Here is a 20,050-nt window from a genome sequence, read left to right on the forward strand (position 1 = left end):
CAAGCACGAGGATGAAAAGGTCAGCGAGAGAGTAGGTAGGATTGGTTAGGTAGGATTGCTACAGTCTGCAACTAATTCTGCGCACTAGATTTTAGTCAAACCCAACCATTTTCAGTTTAATTTCAGATACATTCACAGCAACTGAAAGGTCAAAATGTCATTTTGTTCTTGCACTGATTTAAGTCTGAAATGGGGGACAAGAGATTATAAAGGTCAAGGAGTAATGAAAGATTAGGAAAGGAAGTTGGAGTTGGGGGGTCAGGGAAAGTGCTAGAGAGAGGAAAAATGAAAGGAAGCATGTTGAGGTAACAGGAGTGAGAGTCCAAGAAGGGTAAAGAGCAGGAAAAGAGAAATCAAAGTAATGAGATTGGGTTCAGTTGGCAGTGAAAATGTATAAGTGAATGGGCATATGGGAGCTCAAGATATATAAGCGTGCATGGTAGATAACACATGTACCTCTCCACATTGTTACCTTGTAATCAAAAGAGCAGCTTAGGTGTTCATGGAATTGTTTGTCCAGCCATTGCTAGACAACTGCTGAAATTTTACCGTCCCGCCCGCCACGGGAATCGGTGCGGGCGAGGGGCGGACAATGCGAAGGTCCATTGTCCTCAGGCTGGATTTTACGGTTTTGGGATGAGTGAGGCTGTAAAACCCCACCACACATCTATACCACATATATCCATAGCCACTCTGAAAATAACCAGTTTCCACTTGCTACTTGCCCACAGAGGTTTGTGTCATCAGTAAATTTGAAATGACCGCCAAAATCCTAACCCACGTCATTTATAAATGGGGTCCATAAGAACATAAGAAATAGGAGCAGGAGTAGGCCATCTAGCCCCTCGAGCCTGCCCCGCCATTCAATAAGATCATGGCTGATCTGACGTGGATCAGTACCACTTACCCGCCTGATCCCTATAACCCTTAATTCCCTTACCGATCAGGAATCCATCCATCCGCGCTTTAAACATATTCAGCGAGGTAGCCTCCACCACCTCAGTGGGCAGAGAATTCCAGAGATTCACCACCCTCTGGGAGAAGAAGTTCCTCCTCAACTCTGTCTTAAACCGACCCCCCTTTATTTTGAGGCTGTGTCCTCTAGTTTTAACTTCCTTACTAAGTGGAAAGAATCTCTCCGCCTCCACCCTATCCAGCCCCCGCATTATCTTATAAGTCTCCATAAGATCCCCCCTCATCCTTCTAAACTCCAACGAGTACAAACCCAATCTCCTCAGCCTCTCCTCATAATCCAAACCCCTCATCTCCGGTATCAACCTGGTGAACCTTCTCTGCACTCCCTCCAATGCCAATATATCCTTCCTCATATAAGGGGACCAATACTGCACACAGTATTCCAGCTGCGGCCTCACCAATGCCCTGTACAGGTGCATCAAGACATCCCTGCTTTTATATTCTATCCCCCTCGCAATATAGGCCAACATCCCATTTGCCTTCTTGATCACCTGTTGTACCTGCAGACTGGGCTTTTGCGTCTCATGCACAAGGACCCCCAGGTCCCATAGCACAACAACAGGAACTTCACTGGTCACCCTTTCCCAAACAGCACACTTTCTATTTAATAATGTTGGGGGTGGTTTGGAGCCCACGCTGTCCGTCCATGGGAATGGCGGCACACGCTCAACCTCTGGAGAGACTTGGAAAATGCAACTCACACCAGTGAGTTTCCGAGTTCCGATCCTCTAGCCTCCTCTCCGGCAGAATAGCACACCACGGGACCCAGGGAAGTTCATTTCAATACATTACTGTGTCATTAGTGAGCACTTTCTCCGAGGCTTCGCTCCGCACCGGATATTCAGCGGATGCCATTGTGACGTCACGCCGGGGCCATTTGCAATAGCACTACATTAGCATGAACCTGGCACCTTCTGTGCTCCCTCATGCTTGTTGTGGTTGCGTTTGTCCTGTAATGACACAGAGAGGAAGAGTATAGGTGGGAGCATTGACATTTAAGATGGCGATGAGGTGTGGCAGGCGTGGGGCTGGGATGGGAGCTGGAGTTTGAAGAGCATAGCAGCTACAGGGGGAACATGGTGATTGTGGGAGCCTGGTGATTGCTGTTGGCAAAGGCCAAGGTGGCTGCCTCAGGGAAATGGTTGGGTATGCGAGGGGGCCCAGTGGGAGACTGGGGATGGTTCACTTGTCCTGGCTGAGCAAAGAAGATCATTCATCTTCTGGAGTGACCAGGGCTGCCATTGCATCCCAGGCAAGGGTGGTGACCCAGCTGGAAGGCCGTCTCCTGGAGGAGGGGTGTCCCACCTCTGCTCCACTGCCTCCAGCATTCGAGTGAGGGCTCCCTCCATAAAGCATGGTGCTGGCTTCTTGCCTGCCCCATGGTGACATCATCTGAAAACACCACACTCATTTTCCACGTGTAGACTGACAATATCTAGTACTCTCTCAACACGACACTACTCCCCCCTTCCCACTGTCTCTGAATTGTCAGCCTGCTTATATTCTTCCCATTATATATTGGCAAAACCAAGGCCAATATTGTCCATCCCTGCCACAAACTCTACTCCTGCATCACTGATTCAAACCATCCCTGGCAATTGTCTGAGGCTGAACCAGACTGTTCACAACCTCATGAATCTGTACCCTTACTAAAACCTATTTCCACATCCATAACAATACCTATCTCCTCCCCTGCCTCAGCTCTTCTGCTGCTGAAACACTCATCTTTGTACCACTGGACTTGACTATTCTAATCCTGATCTCCCACATTCTGCCCCCTGTTAACTGGAGGTCATCCAAAACTCTGCCACTCATCTCCTAATGCACACTATGTGGCGTTCACCCATCATCCCTGTGCTGCCTAGCCTAAACTGGTACCCGGTTAAGCGTTGGCATGATTTAAAAATTCTTATTCTTATTTCTTAATTCCTCCATGGTCTTGCTCCTCCCTAACTCTGTCATCTCCTCCAGCCTTGAACCCTGTGAGATATCTGCATCCCTCTAATTATGTCTCTCGACGTCCCCGATTTTAATCACTGCAACATTAGTGGCTGTCCCTTTAGCATTCAAAGGCCTCTTCTCTGAAATCTCTTCCCTCAAGCTGTCTACCTCACTTTCCTCCTTCAAGACACTCCTTAATAGCTGGGCCTTTGACTGCACTTTTGGTCATCTCCCCCAGTATCTGCTTATAAGATTTGGTGTCATGTGCCTCTGTGAGGTGCTTTGGGATGTTTCATTGTGTTAAAGGCACTAGATAAAGTTTTTGTTGAGCGTACAGATAAGCTACATGACCTCAGGTACATTCTAGAAAATGTTCTGAACACTATTCTGGATAAAGAAAACTGTGCATTTGAAGAAGGAAGCACTCGTAATACTGAGACGAAAGGATTCTGAAAAACACACAAGGCCCCGATTATTTATTATTTATTTTCCCCACTATGACCGCCGGAATAAGTGATGAAATTTGGTGACCATATTCTATTACTCTAAAGGTGTTAATCAGCCACATCTAAACGCTACCCTTGCATATTATGCAAACAAAATAATTTCTTTTTCATATGTGGCAAAGGAGTGACAGAGCATTGCCTCTGGTTGCCTAAATATCAACTGCATTCAAACACCGAAAAGTACAAGGCACCAATATTTAATTAAAACAATGCCCGAAGCTTTATTCTAGACTCCATCCATCTCTACAACTGAAATAACTTCAGCTGAAGGCAATGAAAGGTTTGGCTCCTTACGATAATGGCCAGTACTGATCTTGCAATGATTGTAACAATTAAACAGAATTTAATCTCCACCCCGAACATTAGCAACCTTCTTACCCCAAGCAAAGAGTCTCAAATGGTACGGTGGCACATTGGTTAGCACTGCTGCCTCACAGTACTAGGGACGCGGGTTCGATTCCCGGGTTGGGTCACTGTCTATGTGGAGTCTGCCCATGTCTGCGTGGGCTTCCTCCGGGTGTTCTGGTTTCCTCCAATAGTCTGAAAGACCTGCTGGTTAGGTGCATTGGCCATGCTAAATTCTCCCTCAGTGTACCCAAACGGGAGCCAGAGTGTGGCGAGTAGAGGATTTTCACAGTAACTTCATTGTAAATGGAAACCTACTTGTGACACTAATAAATAAAACTTTAAACGAAAGAAGCTCTTGATGATCTTCATTCATTTCTTTCATCATCAGAGAAGCTTCCCTGAGCAAACACCATCAGAAAGTTCTATGGTAAACAATTCACAGTAAAACAAAGTCACTTTTGATGAAAACAAGCTACACAATGCAGCCACCGGCCAAGGTGGATACTGAGTTGGGTCAGGGTGTATGCTGTGCTTCTTGCTATAAATAAGATGAAATCTAGAACCTATTAATAAGTAATGTGGATGTTGAGATCTTCCAAACAATTTCGAGCTGTTGCCAGTACCCAGCTCATGGTGTTGTAACCGGATGCCAGAACCATTTGGTGAAACGGAGTTGTTTTTATTTCTGTTTACAAGTGCCGCCGACGTTATCTGTCCCAAAGGGAAAGTCACCGATGGTCGCACGAGAGTGGGACACGGTGGAGCTGCAGTGCCTGGTCTCCGGGAAGCCTAAACCCATCATTCTTTGGTCCCGTTTCGACAAGGAGAAGGAGAAAGAGCTCCCAATGCCCGATGGCACCATGCAAATGGAAAGCTATGATGGATTACTGCGCATCGTCAATGTGTCCAGGGACATGAATGGAATATACAAATGCCAAACGAGCCAGTATAATGGGTTTAACGTGAAACCGAGGGAAGCAGCTGTACAGCTTATCGTGCAGTGTAAGTCATTTATATTTCTCTTTGCACTACAACCTCCCAGACATGAATAACTATTGATCCTTTTCAGTTCGAGCAGACGGGCAGTGCTCTGCAATCAAAATATTGTCCAGAGGTTTCTTCGACCTGTCAGAGTCTAACAATTATAAATCCAGCCAACTCCTCGGATACAAACGGCCAAACAAATTATCATCCATTTATAGAACTTTGGTTCACAACAAACACTTAAAAATCCATTCCTATTAAATAGATCTTTTAATCCAAGTATTAAATTCCTCAGCATTCACACCAGCTTGACGCTTTTCAAATGCTAACTTTTAAAGATCCAATTTCACAGCAGTGCTTTGATTTAGTATCTTTATAGCCTATAAAATGAAAGATTTTGAAGGACAAGTAATGTATGTCAGTCAGTTCCTTTTCTATACTGTCTGGATAAGCCCTAATCTCAGCACAAATAAATTGTCAGACAAGGTAATGTCTTCAATCCAATTCCACGGGGGAAAGATATGAAACGACTGCAGATGTTTCAGACTCCCCCGTGTACAGTTAATGTAAATCTGGTCAGCTGGCGTGATCCTCAAGGATTTGTCTGCAACAAAACATTGGGAGGAGGATTGATGGACACTGAGGATGGTTCCAAATCAGGACTGCTGGTTTAGGGAGAATGAGATACCTTGATCAATGTAGCATAGCGAGGTACAGCCTGCAAGAACGCATGAAAAGTTTTCATAGAGTTCCTACACTGCAGAAGGAGGTCATTCAGCCCATCGAACCCACACCACACTATCCAGGCCCTGTAACCCCATGTATGTTACCCTGTTAGTTCCCCTGACACTAAGGGGCAATTCAACATGGCCAGTCCACCTAACCCGCATATCTTTGGAGTGTGGGAGGAAACCCGAGCACTCGGAGGGAAACCACACAGACACGGGGAGAATGTGCAGACTCCGCACAGACAGTGACCTAAGGCGGGAATCGAACCTGGGTTCCTGGTGTTGGGAGGCAGCAGTGCTAACCACTGTGCCACCGTGCCACTCAAATTACTAGAGATCAATCTGTCATTGCATTTCCCCCGCACAACACGCGAAGGATTATTTTCTGAGGTTATCACTTGGTTCCCCAGGAGAACTCATTGAAAGTGAAGTATGATGGGAAGACAGCTTGATGCCTCCCTCTCACCACAGATGCGTGGAATTTTAATGCAGGGCGCTGTCAATTCAGAAGAAGGTTGGATAAGGGCAAAGCACTCGCTGTTTAAAAGGCATGAACATCCTTTTAAGTCAGTCCAAAAATTTTCCTGACAAGTCAGCATCTGGCTGTGAATTTAGGAAGAAAATCAAGCTTCGCAGTGTGGGGTCTTGTGTTGACATAGGCACAATGGTTCCATGTAAACAACAAAACCATGAAGTGCCTGTTGCAAAGCACAATTATACTATTTATTTTAAGTTTAAGCTTTTTTTAAGTTTAAGTTTATATATTGTTGTCACAAATAGGCTTGCATTAACATTACAATGAAGTTACTGTGAACATCCCCTAGTCGCCACACTCCTGCGCCTGTTTGGGTACACTGAGGGAGAATTTAGCATGGCCAATGCACCTAACCAGCACGTCTTTCGGACTGTGGGAGGAAACTGAGCACCTGGAGGAAACCCACGCAGACACGGGGAGAACGTGCAAACCCTGCACAGACAGTGACACAAGCCGGGAATAGAACCGGGGTCCCTAGCACTGTGAGGCAGCAGTGCTAACCACTGTGCCACCCACAATTTATGAATTGTGCAAGCCAATTAGCTAATGGCAGCATTTCTTTTATTAAGTAGTGAGTTAGTCAGAATAATCCCTTAGGACAATCATGTTTATTAGAACTTTTATATAAGAAAGGCCATATATTGATCCCAAATGACATACATAAGTTTCAGTGCCACATTTAAGCAGCAGATCTTCCCAGAGGGAGTCTCAAATACTTCACTGCAACAATATTATTAATGGGTATGAAAGATGCATCTGGTTAAACAGCTTTAGCAGATTGTTTCTAAAGAGTTGGAAATCTTTGGTTTCTCAGCACAAGTTCCAATTGCACAGTCAAACTGGCTTCTCCAAAAGACACAGTGGCCAGAATCTTACAGCCATCCACACCGGTCAGATTTTCCCTTCCCGCTGCAGTGAATGGAGATTTGGCCGGGTGCCAAATTCTCCGACTTTGCTGCAGCAGGAGTGTGCAGTGAATGGCGGGTAAGATCAAACCCCTTGTGTGAAAAAGGAATCTCCCATTTACTTGACATTTACTGAACGTCCATTCCTGTTGCCACTTACTCTGTGCTACTGGACATGATTGACGGACCTTCTAGGCACTCCTTCTAGCAGTGGTTTTGGTGTTCTCCTTTCCATACTGTGCATGTTGTCCTGGATAAATTGGAGGCAAATAACTGTACATTGAAACATAGAAGATAGGAGAAGGAGGAGGCCATTCGGCACTTCGAGCCTGCTCTGCTATTCATCATGATTATGGCTAATCGTCCAACTTAATAGCCTAATCCTGTTTTCTCCCCATAACCTTTGATCCCAACGTATCTGAGCACTTTGTTGAAAGGTCTCCAACTACTTAGAGTGAATTGCTTTGGGACTGGACTAACTGTTGTTGTGTTGGCAAACTGGACAGCCATTCTGCCAGAATAATATTCCATAAATAGTTAAGAGCTATTTAATTTGATTTTCGATGGCTTAGGTTGAGGACAAAATATTGACCAAGAGACTGAGAGCATCCCCTGCACTTCCTTAAATGGTGCCAAGGGATCCATAACATCTACCTGAACAGGCCGATGATGCTGTGGTTTAGTTTCTCAGTTAAAACATGACATTTCCAACCACAGAATCCCAACAGTGCGGAAGGAGGCCATTTGGCCCATCAAGTCTGACTGGGATTCTGTGGTTGGACAACAAAGTAAAGAGAAATCAAATCAAGAAACTGTTTTCCCTTCTGGGTGAGTCCAAAAGTGACATTGATACATAAGATAGCAACTTAGAGATCAAATTAAAAAAGAAGGAATTTCTTTACATAAAGAATGCTGATAATGTGAAAATAGTTACCACGTGGAATGGTTGATAAAGATAACATTTGTAAGACACTCTGAAAGATCATTTTATCCCAGCCCCACTTCATCCATCCCCGAAACCCTATGCATTTTTTACCATGCCTAATCCACCTAATCAGCATATTTTTCGGATTGTGGGAGGAAACCAGAGCACCTGGAAAAGCCCACACAGATGCCGGAGAACATGCAAACTCCACACAGACAGTAACCCAAGCTGGGAATCGAACCTGGGTTCCTGGCGCTGTGAGGTAGCAGTGCTAACCACTGTGCCACCGTGCCGCCCCGAAGGAAAAAAGAAGCAATGGGAAGGACAAAGCAGATGCACGAGTATTCATAAAAGCATTAAAGTAAAGAGAAATCAAATCAAGAAACTGTTTTCCCTTCTGGGTGAGTCCAAAAGTGACATTGATACATAAGATAGCAACTTAGAGATCAAATTAAAAAAGAAGGAATTTCTTTACATAAAGAATGCTGATAATGTGAAAATAGTTACCACGTGGAATGGTTGATAAAGATAATATTTGTGCCACATGGCTGCATCTTTCACTGTTAGCCTGTTTCACTGAGTAGTAGTCATGAATATTCCATTTGGACTTCAGATTCATTTGCACATAAAGGCCGCGTACAGCCAGTACCAAGCATGGGGGTGGCACAGTGGCACAGTGATCAGCACAGCGGCCTCACAGCATCAGGGACCCGGGTTCGATTCCGGGCTTGGGTCACTGTCTGTGTGGAGTCTGCACGTTACCCCCATCTCCTTGTCTTCGCTTCGAAGACTGTTTCTCCCCAGTCTGCTCCAGCAGCTTCTGTATAACTCTTTCCAAGTTGGCTATTCAAGTTGACTGCATTCTACTATAAATCTCTGAGGATCACTGCTTATTTCTTCCACAGGCACGTATTCCCCCAGGGTTGAGTTATGCTTAATTTAGCAGATTGTTGCCGCTGTTTGTACGTAGACTGTCACTGTGAGGTATGTCGATTGTCTCTGTGAGGTTGGTAGAATGTTGCTATGAGGTATAAGGACTATTGTCTGTGTGGGTTTCCTCCGGGTGCTCTGGTTTCCTCCCATAATCTGAAAGATGTGTGAGTTAGGTGCATTGACCTGAACAGGCACCAAAGTGTGGCGACTAGGGGAATTTCACAGTAATTTCATTGCAGTGTTCATGTAAGCCTTACTTGTGACTAATAAATTAACTTTAACTTTAAGCATATGAACAGACATGTAACTCTAGGTAAGACTTCTAAGTAGAAACAATCCCAGAGCTGAAGAATTAAGAAAACATTCTGATTTTTCAGCATAGTAGTCCATACCCTTCCTTTCAGGGTGAGGTGGTGAATGGAAAAGGGAATCAAACCAAATTTTAAGTGGGCTGCCAAGTTGCCGCTGCCCTTTTTACAACTACTATCCAAAGCCAATTTAAACACGAGCATTGGTTCCAAGGGTCACTGAAGCATCCTATGCAGTGTATTGTGTGATAGAAATGGACAATCTCAAAGCCTCATGAACTGTCTGAATGATTCTGCACAAGAATTTGAACAACATTGAATTGGCAGTCTTCCAGTTCTTGGCAAACCATGCCCAAATTATATTTATTTTTGTCCAAAACAGTTCTCTTTCTGTAAATCCAGTGATGGACGAATCAAGTCAGCAGTGCATTAAAAATCAAAAATCTATCAATTAAACTATGACTTTTCTGTTTGACTATGAATGGATCATTCAGGGGCCTAAATGTTTCCACTAGCACTGTTACATAAAGTGGTGTGTCCCCTAACAACAACATCCACATTTTAATAAGAAGTCTGACACAATATTGTGCTGTAGTATATTTAGGAATTAATGCACAGATGGGTGTGAAGAGAAAAGTCAGCAAAGCAGGGGTAGAAATATGAGAATGGCTAACAGAAATAATATGCAGGATATACAGAAGCCATTTTTGTTAGACCATATGGAAACACGTTCAAGACAAGGTAAGTGAATTGATTGTTTCATTTCTCCCCCAGCAATTGCTCACATTCTAGATTAACACAGAACAGTTAAAGGATATAAATGTAAGAATGTCCATACCATAAAACAGCCGTGTGCGCACGCGCATGTATATTACATTATCTCTGACTATGTAAATCATTGTCATGCTCAAGGTGTTGTCTGAAGTCAACCATGTTGTTGCACAAGGTGGTTATTTTTTGTGGCACTAATGGGAAATGAGATGCACTGTTTACAAAGGGAATTAAAATATTAGGAAGAGATTATGTGAGGGATCCAAACTAATGTATTCACATGTAGAAGTGATACCAATGCTTCTATTCATTGGTTCTAATTGTTGTAATCAGGGTATGTTCCGTCTGCTTTTCATATGATAATGTAATCAGAGACCAATTTGTTTCATTACTTGAGATATTGATACCTGGGGTACAATTGAGATGTGCTTACATATTGAATTCAGATAAATTGTCTCCTATTGAGAAGCTTTAACCCAGAAGTTTAGAATAATAAAGTTATATTATCATTTTTTAAAAACTATGCTAAATGATGTCAATTGAATGGATAGAGAAGAGGTACTAAAGATTTGCACCATTGAGAGTTGGCAATTCACCTGTGTAATGAATTTGAAATTCCCTTTGGACTTCACATTCAAAATTTGAAGCTCACTCCATATTGGCGACAGTTAATGATGTTGAAATGCAAGTGCGATTTAACACTGTTGCAATTGGGGCTTTAAAAAAAAACCTGAACACCCATCAATTAAACAACATAAATGTGCCACAACATTCCATATTTTAATGAAAGCAAATCTTACTGTACATATAAGAGGAATTAAGCAAAGCTGGTTAACAACACTATTGCTTATAAAGATGTCCGCTATACACTCTGTTCTGCTTTTACTTTCCCTCAAGAGTCCTTTCTTTTATAATATTTTGAAGGTTCACTCACTTATCCTAGGCCAACCCAAAAGGTGTGCCACAACCCTCTGGAATTTACTTTAATTCTCCCAATTATTCCAGCTATTTCTCAAGGTGCAAATTACCTGGGGATCCTTCCATTAGCTTTAGGCTAAGTGATCCTCATATTTCCTTTAAAGATCTCACAACCGTTGACTCTTTATCTCCTTGTCTTTGCTTCGAAGACTGTTTCTCCCCAGTCTGCTCCAGCAGCTTCTGTATAACTCTTTCCAAGTTGGCTATTCAAGTTGACTGCATTCTACTATAAATCTCTGAGGATCACTGCTTATTTCTTCCACAGGCACGTATTCCCCCAGGGTTGAGTTATGCTTAATTTAGCAGATTGTTGCCGCTGTTTGTACGTAGACTGTCACTGTGAGGTATGTCGATTGTCTCTGTGAGGTTAGTAGAATGTTGCTGTGAGGTAAATAGACAGTTACTGTGAGCTTTGTAGACACTCACAGGAGCTGATGGGGTGCTGATAAGACAAATGCTGTTGACAGCCTTGCCAGTTTTCATCTTTCCTCTTTCCTTTACTAATCGTCCAAGTGGATCGTTCCCACTGAAACTGGACACTGTTTAAATAGCAAGGTGGCATTGAACCAATGACTGTGGGTCTCTGGGGCCAAGTGGAGATTTCCAGCTCCTTCCATCATGTACAAGTGATGCCATGCTGGTATTGGTCAGGTGACAGACACGTGCTGCAAGGTCACATGTTTTCCTCTACTGTATACTTTTGGGATCTCCACTAAGTTTCCTTTAAATTGTCTAAGCAATTGAGACAGGGAGTAAGTAGCGGACCCCTTTAAAGTTTCATGTGGTCCTTTGGTGGAGAACTCCTCTTCTAGGATTTACCCCAAAAACTGAAACTGGAAGCATGGGGAGTTCCAAGGTCAGACACAGACCTGGGTCCTCCCTTACCTGCCTTTCTTTGGTTTAGCAGAAACATTTTCTGTTTCCACTGTGATGCTACATCCAAAGACATTGAAGAGAACAAGAGTTATCTGTGTAACCAAAATCTAAGGCAGGATCTTCCAGTCCTGCCAAAGTCAATGGACTTTTGGCTGCCTCACCACATCCACCAAGGATCGAAAACCTTGGTCCTAGATTTGAATATTCTTTTTCTTAATTCCAACAGATGGAAATATAACTGAAGTGATAGACCTATAGACTTTAATATTCAACTGCAAACTAGACTCTACACGAGCCAGCGTCTAGTCTAATTATCTTTCCCCACCTTGCCCAGCAGAGAGATTCCTTCTCCCTCCTTGTGCATCGATGCTCTGTGTTTTAGTCTTTCCATTTGACAGTGAATTCCACATTCTCTCAAATCCCTAAAGTAAAATTTTTTAAATCCTCCTAAATGCTTTATGTTTTGTTAGTGGCTATCACATATGTATCTCTTGCTCTGGACTTACCCAAAAGTAGAGACCATGGGGTTGGATCTTTTGGTCCTGCCAACAGTAGTAGGACTGGAAGATCCCACTGCCGACCTATGGCAGGCCACAATAGAATCATAGAATCCCAGAATCCCTACAGTGCAGAGGGAGGCCATTCTGTCCATCTAGCCTGCACCGACAACAATCCCACCCAGGCTCTATCACCGTGACCCCACGTACTTTACCCTGCTAGTCCCCACTGACACTAAGGGGCAATTTAACATGAACAATCAACCTAAGCTGCACATATTTGGAGTGTGGGAGGAAACCAGAGCACCCACAGGAGATCCACCCAGACGCAGGGAGAACGTGCAAACTCCACACAGACTGGGACCCAAGGCCGGATTTGAGCCCGGGTCCCTAGCGCTGTGAGGCAGCAGTGCTATCCACTGTTCCACTGTGCTGTCCAGTTGAACCCCTCTGATAATTTAAGTGATGTGGAGATGCCAGCGTTGGACTGGGGTAAACACAGTAAGAAGTCTCACAACACCAGATTAAAGTCCAACAGGTTTATTTGGTAGCAAAAGCCACTAGCTTTCGGAGCGCTGCTCCATCAGGTGAGTGAGGAGTTGTGTTCACAAACCGGGCATATAAAGACACAAACTCAATTTACAAAATAATGGTTGGAATGCGAGTCTTTACAGGTAATCAAGTCTTAAAGGTACAGACAATGTGAGTGGAGAGAGGGTTAAGCACAGGTTAAAGAGATGTGTATTGTCTCCAGCCAGGACAGTTAGTGAGATTTTGCAAACCCAGGCAAGTTGTGGGGATTACAGACAGTGTGACATGAACTCAAGATCCCGGTTGAGGCCGTCCTCATGTGTGCGGAACTTGGCTATCAGTTAAGCCAAGATAGCCACTGATAGCCAAGTTCTGCACACATGAGGACGGTCTCAACCGGGATCTCGGGTTCATGTCACACTATCTGTAACCCCCACGACTTGCCTGGGTTTGCAAAATCTCACTAACTGTCCTGGCTGGGGACAATACACATCTCTTTAACCTGTGCTTAACCCTCTCTCCACTCACATTGTCTGTACCTTTAAGACTTGATTACCTGAAAAGACTCGCATTCCAACCATTATTTTGTAAATTGAGTTTGTGTCTTTATATGCCCTGTTTGTGAACAAAACTCCCACTTACCTGACGAAGGAGCAGCGCTCCGAAAGCTAGTGGCTTTTGCTACCAAATAAACCTGTTGGACTTTAACCTGGTGTTGTGAGACTTCTTACATAATTTAAGTGATCAGTCTTCTCTGCTCCAGAGAAAAGGTGCTCCATCTGTGGAAACTTTCCTGATGGTTGTATTTCACACATCCCTGTTAATATTTTCTGGATGTTCAATGCGACGGACAGGGCCACTGACTCACACTGACTAATTCTGCTTTTATTCAATGGGATTCTGGAAATTTTATCATGATTTTGTGGATTGGATTCTGTAATTCCTTCTGTTTTCCCAAGCAAGCCATGAATCACTGGCCTTGGTGATGGATTAATGGAGATACTGGTGAAGCTGTTTCTAAGCTGCTCTGTTACTCCGGTTGCCATCTTGCCATCTGTTTAATAGTAGTCAGATTCCCAAATCACTGTTGTATTCATTGGCTTATTACACTTTAAGCTTTTACTGGCATTAACCTGACTGTTGGTTGAAATGCTTCTGGGATCACATTGATCTATATTTAGGTTTGCCATTACCTTTGAGTAATCAATAGAGAAAATCTATGTGGCATTTTCTATAAATAAGTTACACGTAAAACAAATACATTCAGCACATTCATTAATCGTTGTGAGCTCAGTACTATATAGCCTGAAACCCATTTGTGTTTATACATTTGTACAGATTCAGTTTTAGTTCTACTTAAACTTCATGCATATTTATAGTTGGTATAAGTAATACATCTAGACTGCTCTGCATTGATTTTTGGAGAGTTCTTCTTTGGGCTGTGGATTAGCTAGACCCATTGCTTTTCAAAATAAAGTATGATGTTCAGCAGAGGACAATACACAATATCATGGCTACTATTAAAGCAACCCCAAGATCCCAACTCCTTTCCACCCACTGGCCTTTGTAAAGCATTGGGGCGACATGGTGGCAGGGTGGTTAGCACTGCTGCCTCACAGCACCATGGACCCAGGTTCAATTCTGGCCTAGGTCACTGTGTGGAGTTTGTACTTTGTCTGCGTGGGTTTCCTCTGAGTGCTCCAGTTTCCTCCCACACGCCACAGATGTGGGGGTTAGGTGGATTGGCCATGCTAAATTGACCCTAGTATCAGGGTGATTCGCAGAGTAAATGTGTGGGGTTACGTGGATAAGGCCTGGATGGGATTGTGGTCGGTACAGACGCGATGGGCTGAATGGCCTCCTTCTGTACTGTAGGGATTCTATGATTCTCATTATAGAAGAACGTAAGAACAAAGTCCAAAAGTAGGCCATTCAGCCCCTCAGACTATTCCATCATTCTATCAAATAAATAACTCAAATCTATGGGGGAGTTTTCCTGTCCCGCCTGCCACGGAAATGATAGCGGGCAGGTCACGGACCATGCAAAGGTCCGTTGAACTCAGGTGGGATTTTCTGGCTTTGGGATGAGCAAAGCCGGAAAACCCCACCCCACATGTCTGCAATTCTTACATATGTCATCAATGTCCTTATGTAACAAAAATCTAAAATTTTAAAAATTGAAGGTGACCCACCGTCCACAACCTTTTGGAAGAAAATAGTTCCCGATTTCTCCGGATTTCTGAGTGAAAATAATACTTGCTGATTTCGCTGTCAAATGGTCTTACTCTAGTTTTAAGGTTTTACTTAATTTATTCGGATTCCCCACCGGAGGAGATAGTTGCTCTTTATCTCTTAGATTAAATTTCATTTATAATTTTTAAGACCTTGATTCGATCCCGCCTCAATTTTCTAAACTAAAATAAATATATCCCAACTTTCTGGAACCTGTCCTCAAAATCTAATCTTTTAAGCTGCTATATCATTCTGGTGATTCCAGTTCCCTGGTTTCTCCCTCCCTCTCCTTAGTTAATAGACTCATATTTGTGCGTTTCCAATCCGTAGGCACAATTTATGAATCCTGTGAGCTTCAGAAATTTGTGACTGAGGCATCTGCAATTCTCTCATCTGATTACTGTTCATATCCTGGATTTTTAATCGCAGTGGTGACAATGCTGTCACCAGACTCCATTATTTCTTTTCCGTGTCTGCGTGTGTTTCCTCCGGGTGCTCCGGACTTTTCCCACACTCCAAAAATGTGCGGGTTAGGTTGACCGGCTATGCTCAATTGCCCCTTCGTGTCAGGGGGATTAGCAGGGTAAATATGTGGGGTTACAGGGATAGTGCCTGGGTGGGCTTGTTGTCAGTGCAGACTCAATGGACCGAATGGCCTCTTTTTCCACTGTAGAGATTCCAAAAACAACTGATATTTATTTATTAGTGTCACAAGTAGGTTTACATTAACACTGCAATGAAGTTACTGTGAAAATCCCCCAGTCACCACACTCCGGCGCCTGTTTGGGTACACTGAGGGAGAATTTTAGCATGGCCGATGCACCTAGCCAGCACGTCTTTCAGTCTGTGGGAGGAAACTGGAGCACGTGGAGGAAACAAAGCAGACACAGGGAGAACGTGCAATCTCCACATAGACAGTGGCTCAAGCCAGAAATCGAACACGGGTCTGTGGCTCTGTGAGGCAGCAGTGCTAACTACTGTGCCACCGTGCCGCACTCGTAACTCCTGGAGCATTGACATGCACAATCAAATGTGAAACGAGATTTTGTTGTCAGCGATTCTCCTCCATGACACCCGCAACACTGGTGAAGTCCTCCCAACCACCAACCCCACCCACCCGCCCGCAGACTATAATTAAGTAGAAATCACTGAACGGCCAAATATTTGCATATTTTCACATTAATGTTGCTGTAAAAACCACTGAGAAACCTGAATGAGGTAGAACTGGGTTTTTAACAGCATACTGAGCAAAGATTCCTCTAAAGTGCACAGATGCGCTGCTGTGCAATGATCTAGATTCTCGAGCACACCACACAATGCAACGAATGGGCTGCACATAAATAACATTCTCTGTAAAATGTGCATGTGCACTACACTCAGAGGAACCATGCATTTCAACTCCGTACAACAATGAAAAAATATCGGTACCTTGCTTTATTTATTTGTTGTTGAGATTGACGCATCACTGGAAAGGCCAGCATTTATTACCCATCCCTCATTACCCTTTTAGAATTCATAGCAATTCTGGAACACCCTCACTGGCCCTGGTAAACTAATTCTATATTTGCCAAATAAGCTTATAGGTATTGAAAAACCATGCAAAAGAAAGCTCATAAATTTGTCAATCAAATAGTTCCCTTCAAGCTGAGTGAACAATTACCTCATAAACTGAGTCCATTTGTCAGTCTTGGAGGTCAGCCAAACATTCATCATGAGGCTATCTGTCAAAAAACAAATGTTGGCCGTCTGTTCAGCCTGCTTCTGTTGACGCAGTTGCTAAATCAGAAGAGATTGTGGGATAGTGGGACGGTGGGATGGGAGAAGAAGAATGAGGCATGAGGATAGCATCCTCTTCAATGACTGCAGTCCGACCGTTGAGCTCAACCAGTCATTGTTGCTTCATAGATGGAGAGCAGCATCTCCTCTGTAGCCGTACATACATGCATCTATGACTGTTTGCCATCATTTAACTCTTGCTGGGCTAATACAGTAGAAGATAGCAACTAAAGTAGGTGTCTTACAGTTAACTCTGCATCATGGGTTTTGTATTAAGCTTGTCCTGGCAATATACTTTGGAAGCACAGTTGGCCCTGGTTTGAGGGAATAAGAGATGGATCAACAGATTGCCATCATCATCACGTCAAGTGCCAGTACTGCCAACATGTCCCTTTCTTGATCTTCAGCAAGGAACAATGTATCAGGAGATTGCAACTCAACCAGAATGGAATCTGAGGCACAAGTTAGCTCTGAGAATTATGGAGAAAGATATTAACGGCACTACCTGTGATATATAGCAACTGCATCTAACTTTCATTCTGCTTGGTACTTCCAGACAACCAGCAGAACACATCCTTCAGATCAACAAGTTAATCACTGCATCACTCCAAGAGCGGGTGACCTCTTCCACTACATTGTCATCAAACGTCAAGTTCAACAGTGTCACTAGTACCCACTAGACAGGCAGACACAATCTGAACAGAGTATGCTGTTCCAACAGTACATGACACCATTGATTTTCCCATGTTGTTATTTGCGCATCCCCAGGCATTGGCTGAAATTGTTTTTGATATAAGATGATGAGAGGGGGAAATTGTACAATGGTTTTAACGTCACCATAATTCTGAAGCAGATTCTCAAAGCTGCATTTGTAGAATGATAAATTGACAATACAGTCATACAAATTAATCCAGACCTGGGTAGGCATGGAATGACAAGATAATTATGGATGGAGATGGCCATTTGGTCCATTATAATTCAGCAATCCCGGATGACCTAAAGCTCTCTGTCTTGTTACAAATTAACCTGTAAAAGATTTGCTTCCAGTTTCCAGGTTTCAGTACTCCTTCCCAAAATCTATTTCATATATTGATTGGTCTTTGCTTCAAGAAGAAAATGTCTGCTGTCAGAGCTAAAATTGTTAAGTTGAGCTTGTGTCCTGCTCTTGAAATTTAACTTGATGTAATTTTCAGCTTTACTTTTCCTCTTACCTCTACAATCTCCACGACCACTATGAGATCTCGGATACCTTTTGTTGGGCTGAAAATACCATGTTTCTCCAGATTTTCACCATAACTTAAACTCCTCATGAATGCAGTTCATTCTGTCATTTCTGCTTTGCCGATCCCAATGCCATTCTTGGTTTGGTGTCGTTTACGAGTTTGACCCATTTGTATGCGACTTCTCAGTCATTGAAGTAAATTAGAAACAGCAGTGTTCCCAACAGGAGGTCTTGTGGTGCAATGGGTGCTGTCCATACTTCTGAGCCAGAAGCCCCGGGTTCAAGTCCTACCCCAGGATCCGATGGCCATGGACAACATGGTCCAGCAGTTTGATTATCAATCTGTAAATCCATTCCATACATCTGAAGGCAGGCGTTAAGAATGGGAGAGTTTCCTAGTCAGCCATTTGCTAAAGGCAATGGCAAACCACTGCAGTACCATGCCAAGTGTAACCATGGACCCACACAGAGGTCTATGGTCACCAACATCCTTTCAGGGTATGGTGTCTGGAGAGAGGGCTCCCAGCAATTGGATGTCTTGTGGCACAGTGGCTAGAATCCCTATCTATGAGCCCAAAGCTCCATTTCAAGTCCAACTGGAACTTGACCGCCGAAGGTTAACTGAAGATGGAGAGTGTTCCCAACACCACCAATCCCTTAGAGTATCCTCTTAATACCCTGATATTTCCTCTCCGACAAGTATCTGTTGCTCCTCTCCTTGGCTCAATTTCTGAACTGTACTCTAAGAATTACCCTTGTAGTTTTATTAGGGATTCTTCATGTTCGACTCAACCAAATGTTGCTTTGATATTAAGGGCAGTCACCTCACCTCTGGAATTCAGTTATTTTGTCTGTGTTGAGGGCAAGGTTGTTAGGACGTCTGGAGCCAAGTTCTTCTGGTGCAACACAGACTAAAGATTGGTGAGTGAGTCATTGGTGTGTAGTCGCAATTTGATAGAAGTGTTGGGCAAGATATTCCATCCCTTACTGCCAGTGGGATCTTCCAGTCCTGCCGAAGGTGACTCCCCCATCCCACCCCACCCTCCCATCCCCCCCCCCCCCCCCACCCCGAAACCCACCCCGTAGTGGGTTCCTCGGCAGCAGGCCAAGCGAATCATGGAAAACACTAGGATTGGTAGATACTGCCAGTGGCCAATGGTGAACCACCTCCTCCACTGGAAAACACACTGCGGGGGAACTGGAAAATCATTGAAAGTGCCTTTGATCACTTCACTGATGATTGTGATCGAGTGCAATAACTGGCAGGATCGGATTTGTTCTACTTATGGTCCACGAAGTGTTCCAAGGATGTGGTGTGGGTAAATCTGTGTTCCTGTGAGTTTGGTGCACAAAGTTGGAGGAAAAAGAGTCAGGAAAAAAAGGAGTGTGCACTTTGCGGAAAACACTGGCATTTCATTTAATAGAATTTTTAGTGCAGGGGATGAAACTCTCCTTTAGTTAAAGTTTACTTATCAGTCAAAGTAGGCTTACATTAACAGTGCAATGAAGTTACTGTGAAAATCCCTAGTTGCCACACTCTGGTGCCTGTTCGGGTACACTGAGGGAGAATTTAGCATGGCCAATGCACCTAACCAGCACAGCTTTTGGACTGTGAGAGGAAACTGGCACACCCGGAGGAAACCCACACAGGGAGAACGTGTAAACTTCACACAGACAGTGACCAAGCCGGGAATCGAACCCGGGTCCCTGGCGCTGTGAGGCAGTACTGCTAACCACTGTGCCACCCTGCTGCCCTGCAGTTAGCGTGCAACCATTAGCAGAATGTTCCATTAACATCAGTGATTCAGTATTCACTGGGGTGCCAGATGCCAAATTTAGTTAGAATGAGTTTCACGTGGAATGCTACGTGGAATTCGAAGATTACGCCTGTGATTTAACAGGGGGAGCATATTCAAATATCCAATGTAATTGTTTGACTCGAGACATGCCAGTGTTTTATTGCAGTTTTTTAAGAGCGGTTTTCCCAGTAGAGATTATTTCTGCAGGAATAAAAGTTTATAACCTTAGAATATGAGAAGGGAATATCAAGGGAGATTGATATTGTAAGTATAGCTTTGG

The 20,050-nt window shown here is 43.7% G+C and overlaps 1 protein-coding gene across 1 annotated transcript in view; it reads left to right on the forward strand.

The window, feature by feature from the left end:
- The window catches only part of mdga2a (MAM domain containing glycosylphosphatidylinositol anchor 2a), a 589,650-nt gene that overhangs the window by 206,824 nt on the left and 362,776 nt on the right, over window positions 1-20,050 (forward strand). Inside the window, exon 8 of the mRNA XM_078233125.1 lies at window positions 4,467-4,772. Within this exon, the coding sequence (XP_078089251.1) occupies window positions 4,467-4,772 (306 nt within the window). The remainder of the gene's footprint in view (window positions 1-4,466; window positions 4,773-20,050) is intronic.

This window comes from Mustelus asterias, chromosome 18 (genome assembly GCF_964213995.1).
Source record: "Mustelus asterias chromosome 18, sMusAst1.hap1.1, whole genome shotgun sequence".
Classification (NCBI taxonomy): Eukaryota; Metazoa; Chordata; class Chondrichthyes; order Carcharhiniformes; family Triakidae; genus Mustelus; species Mustelus asterias.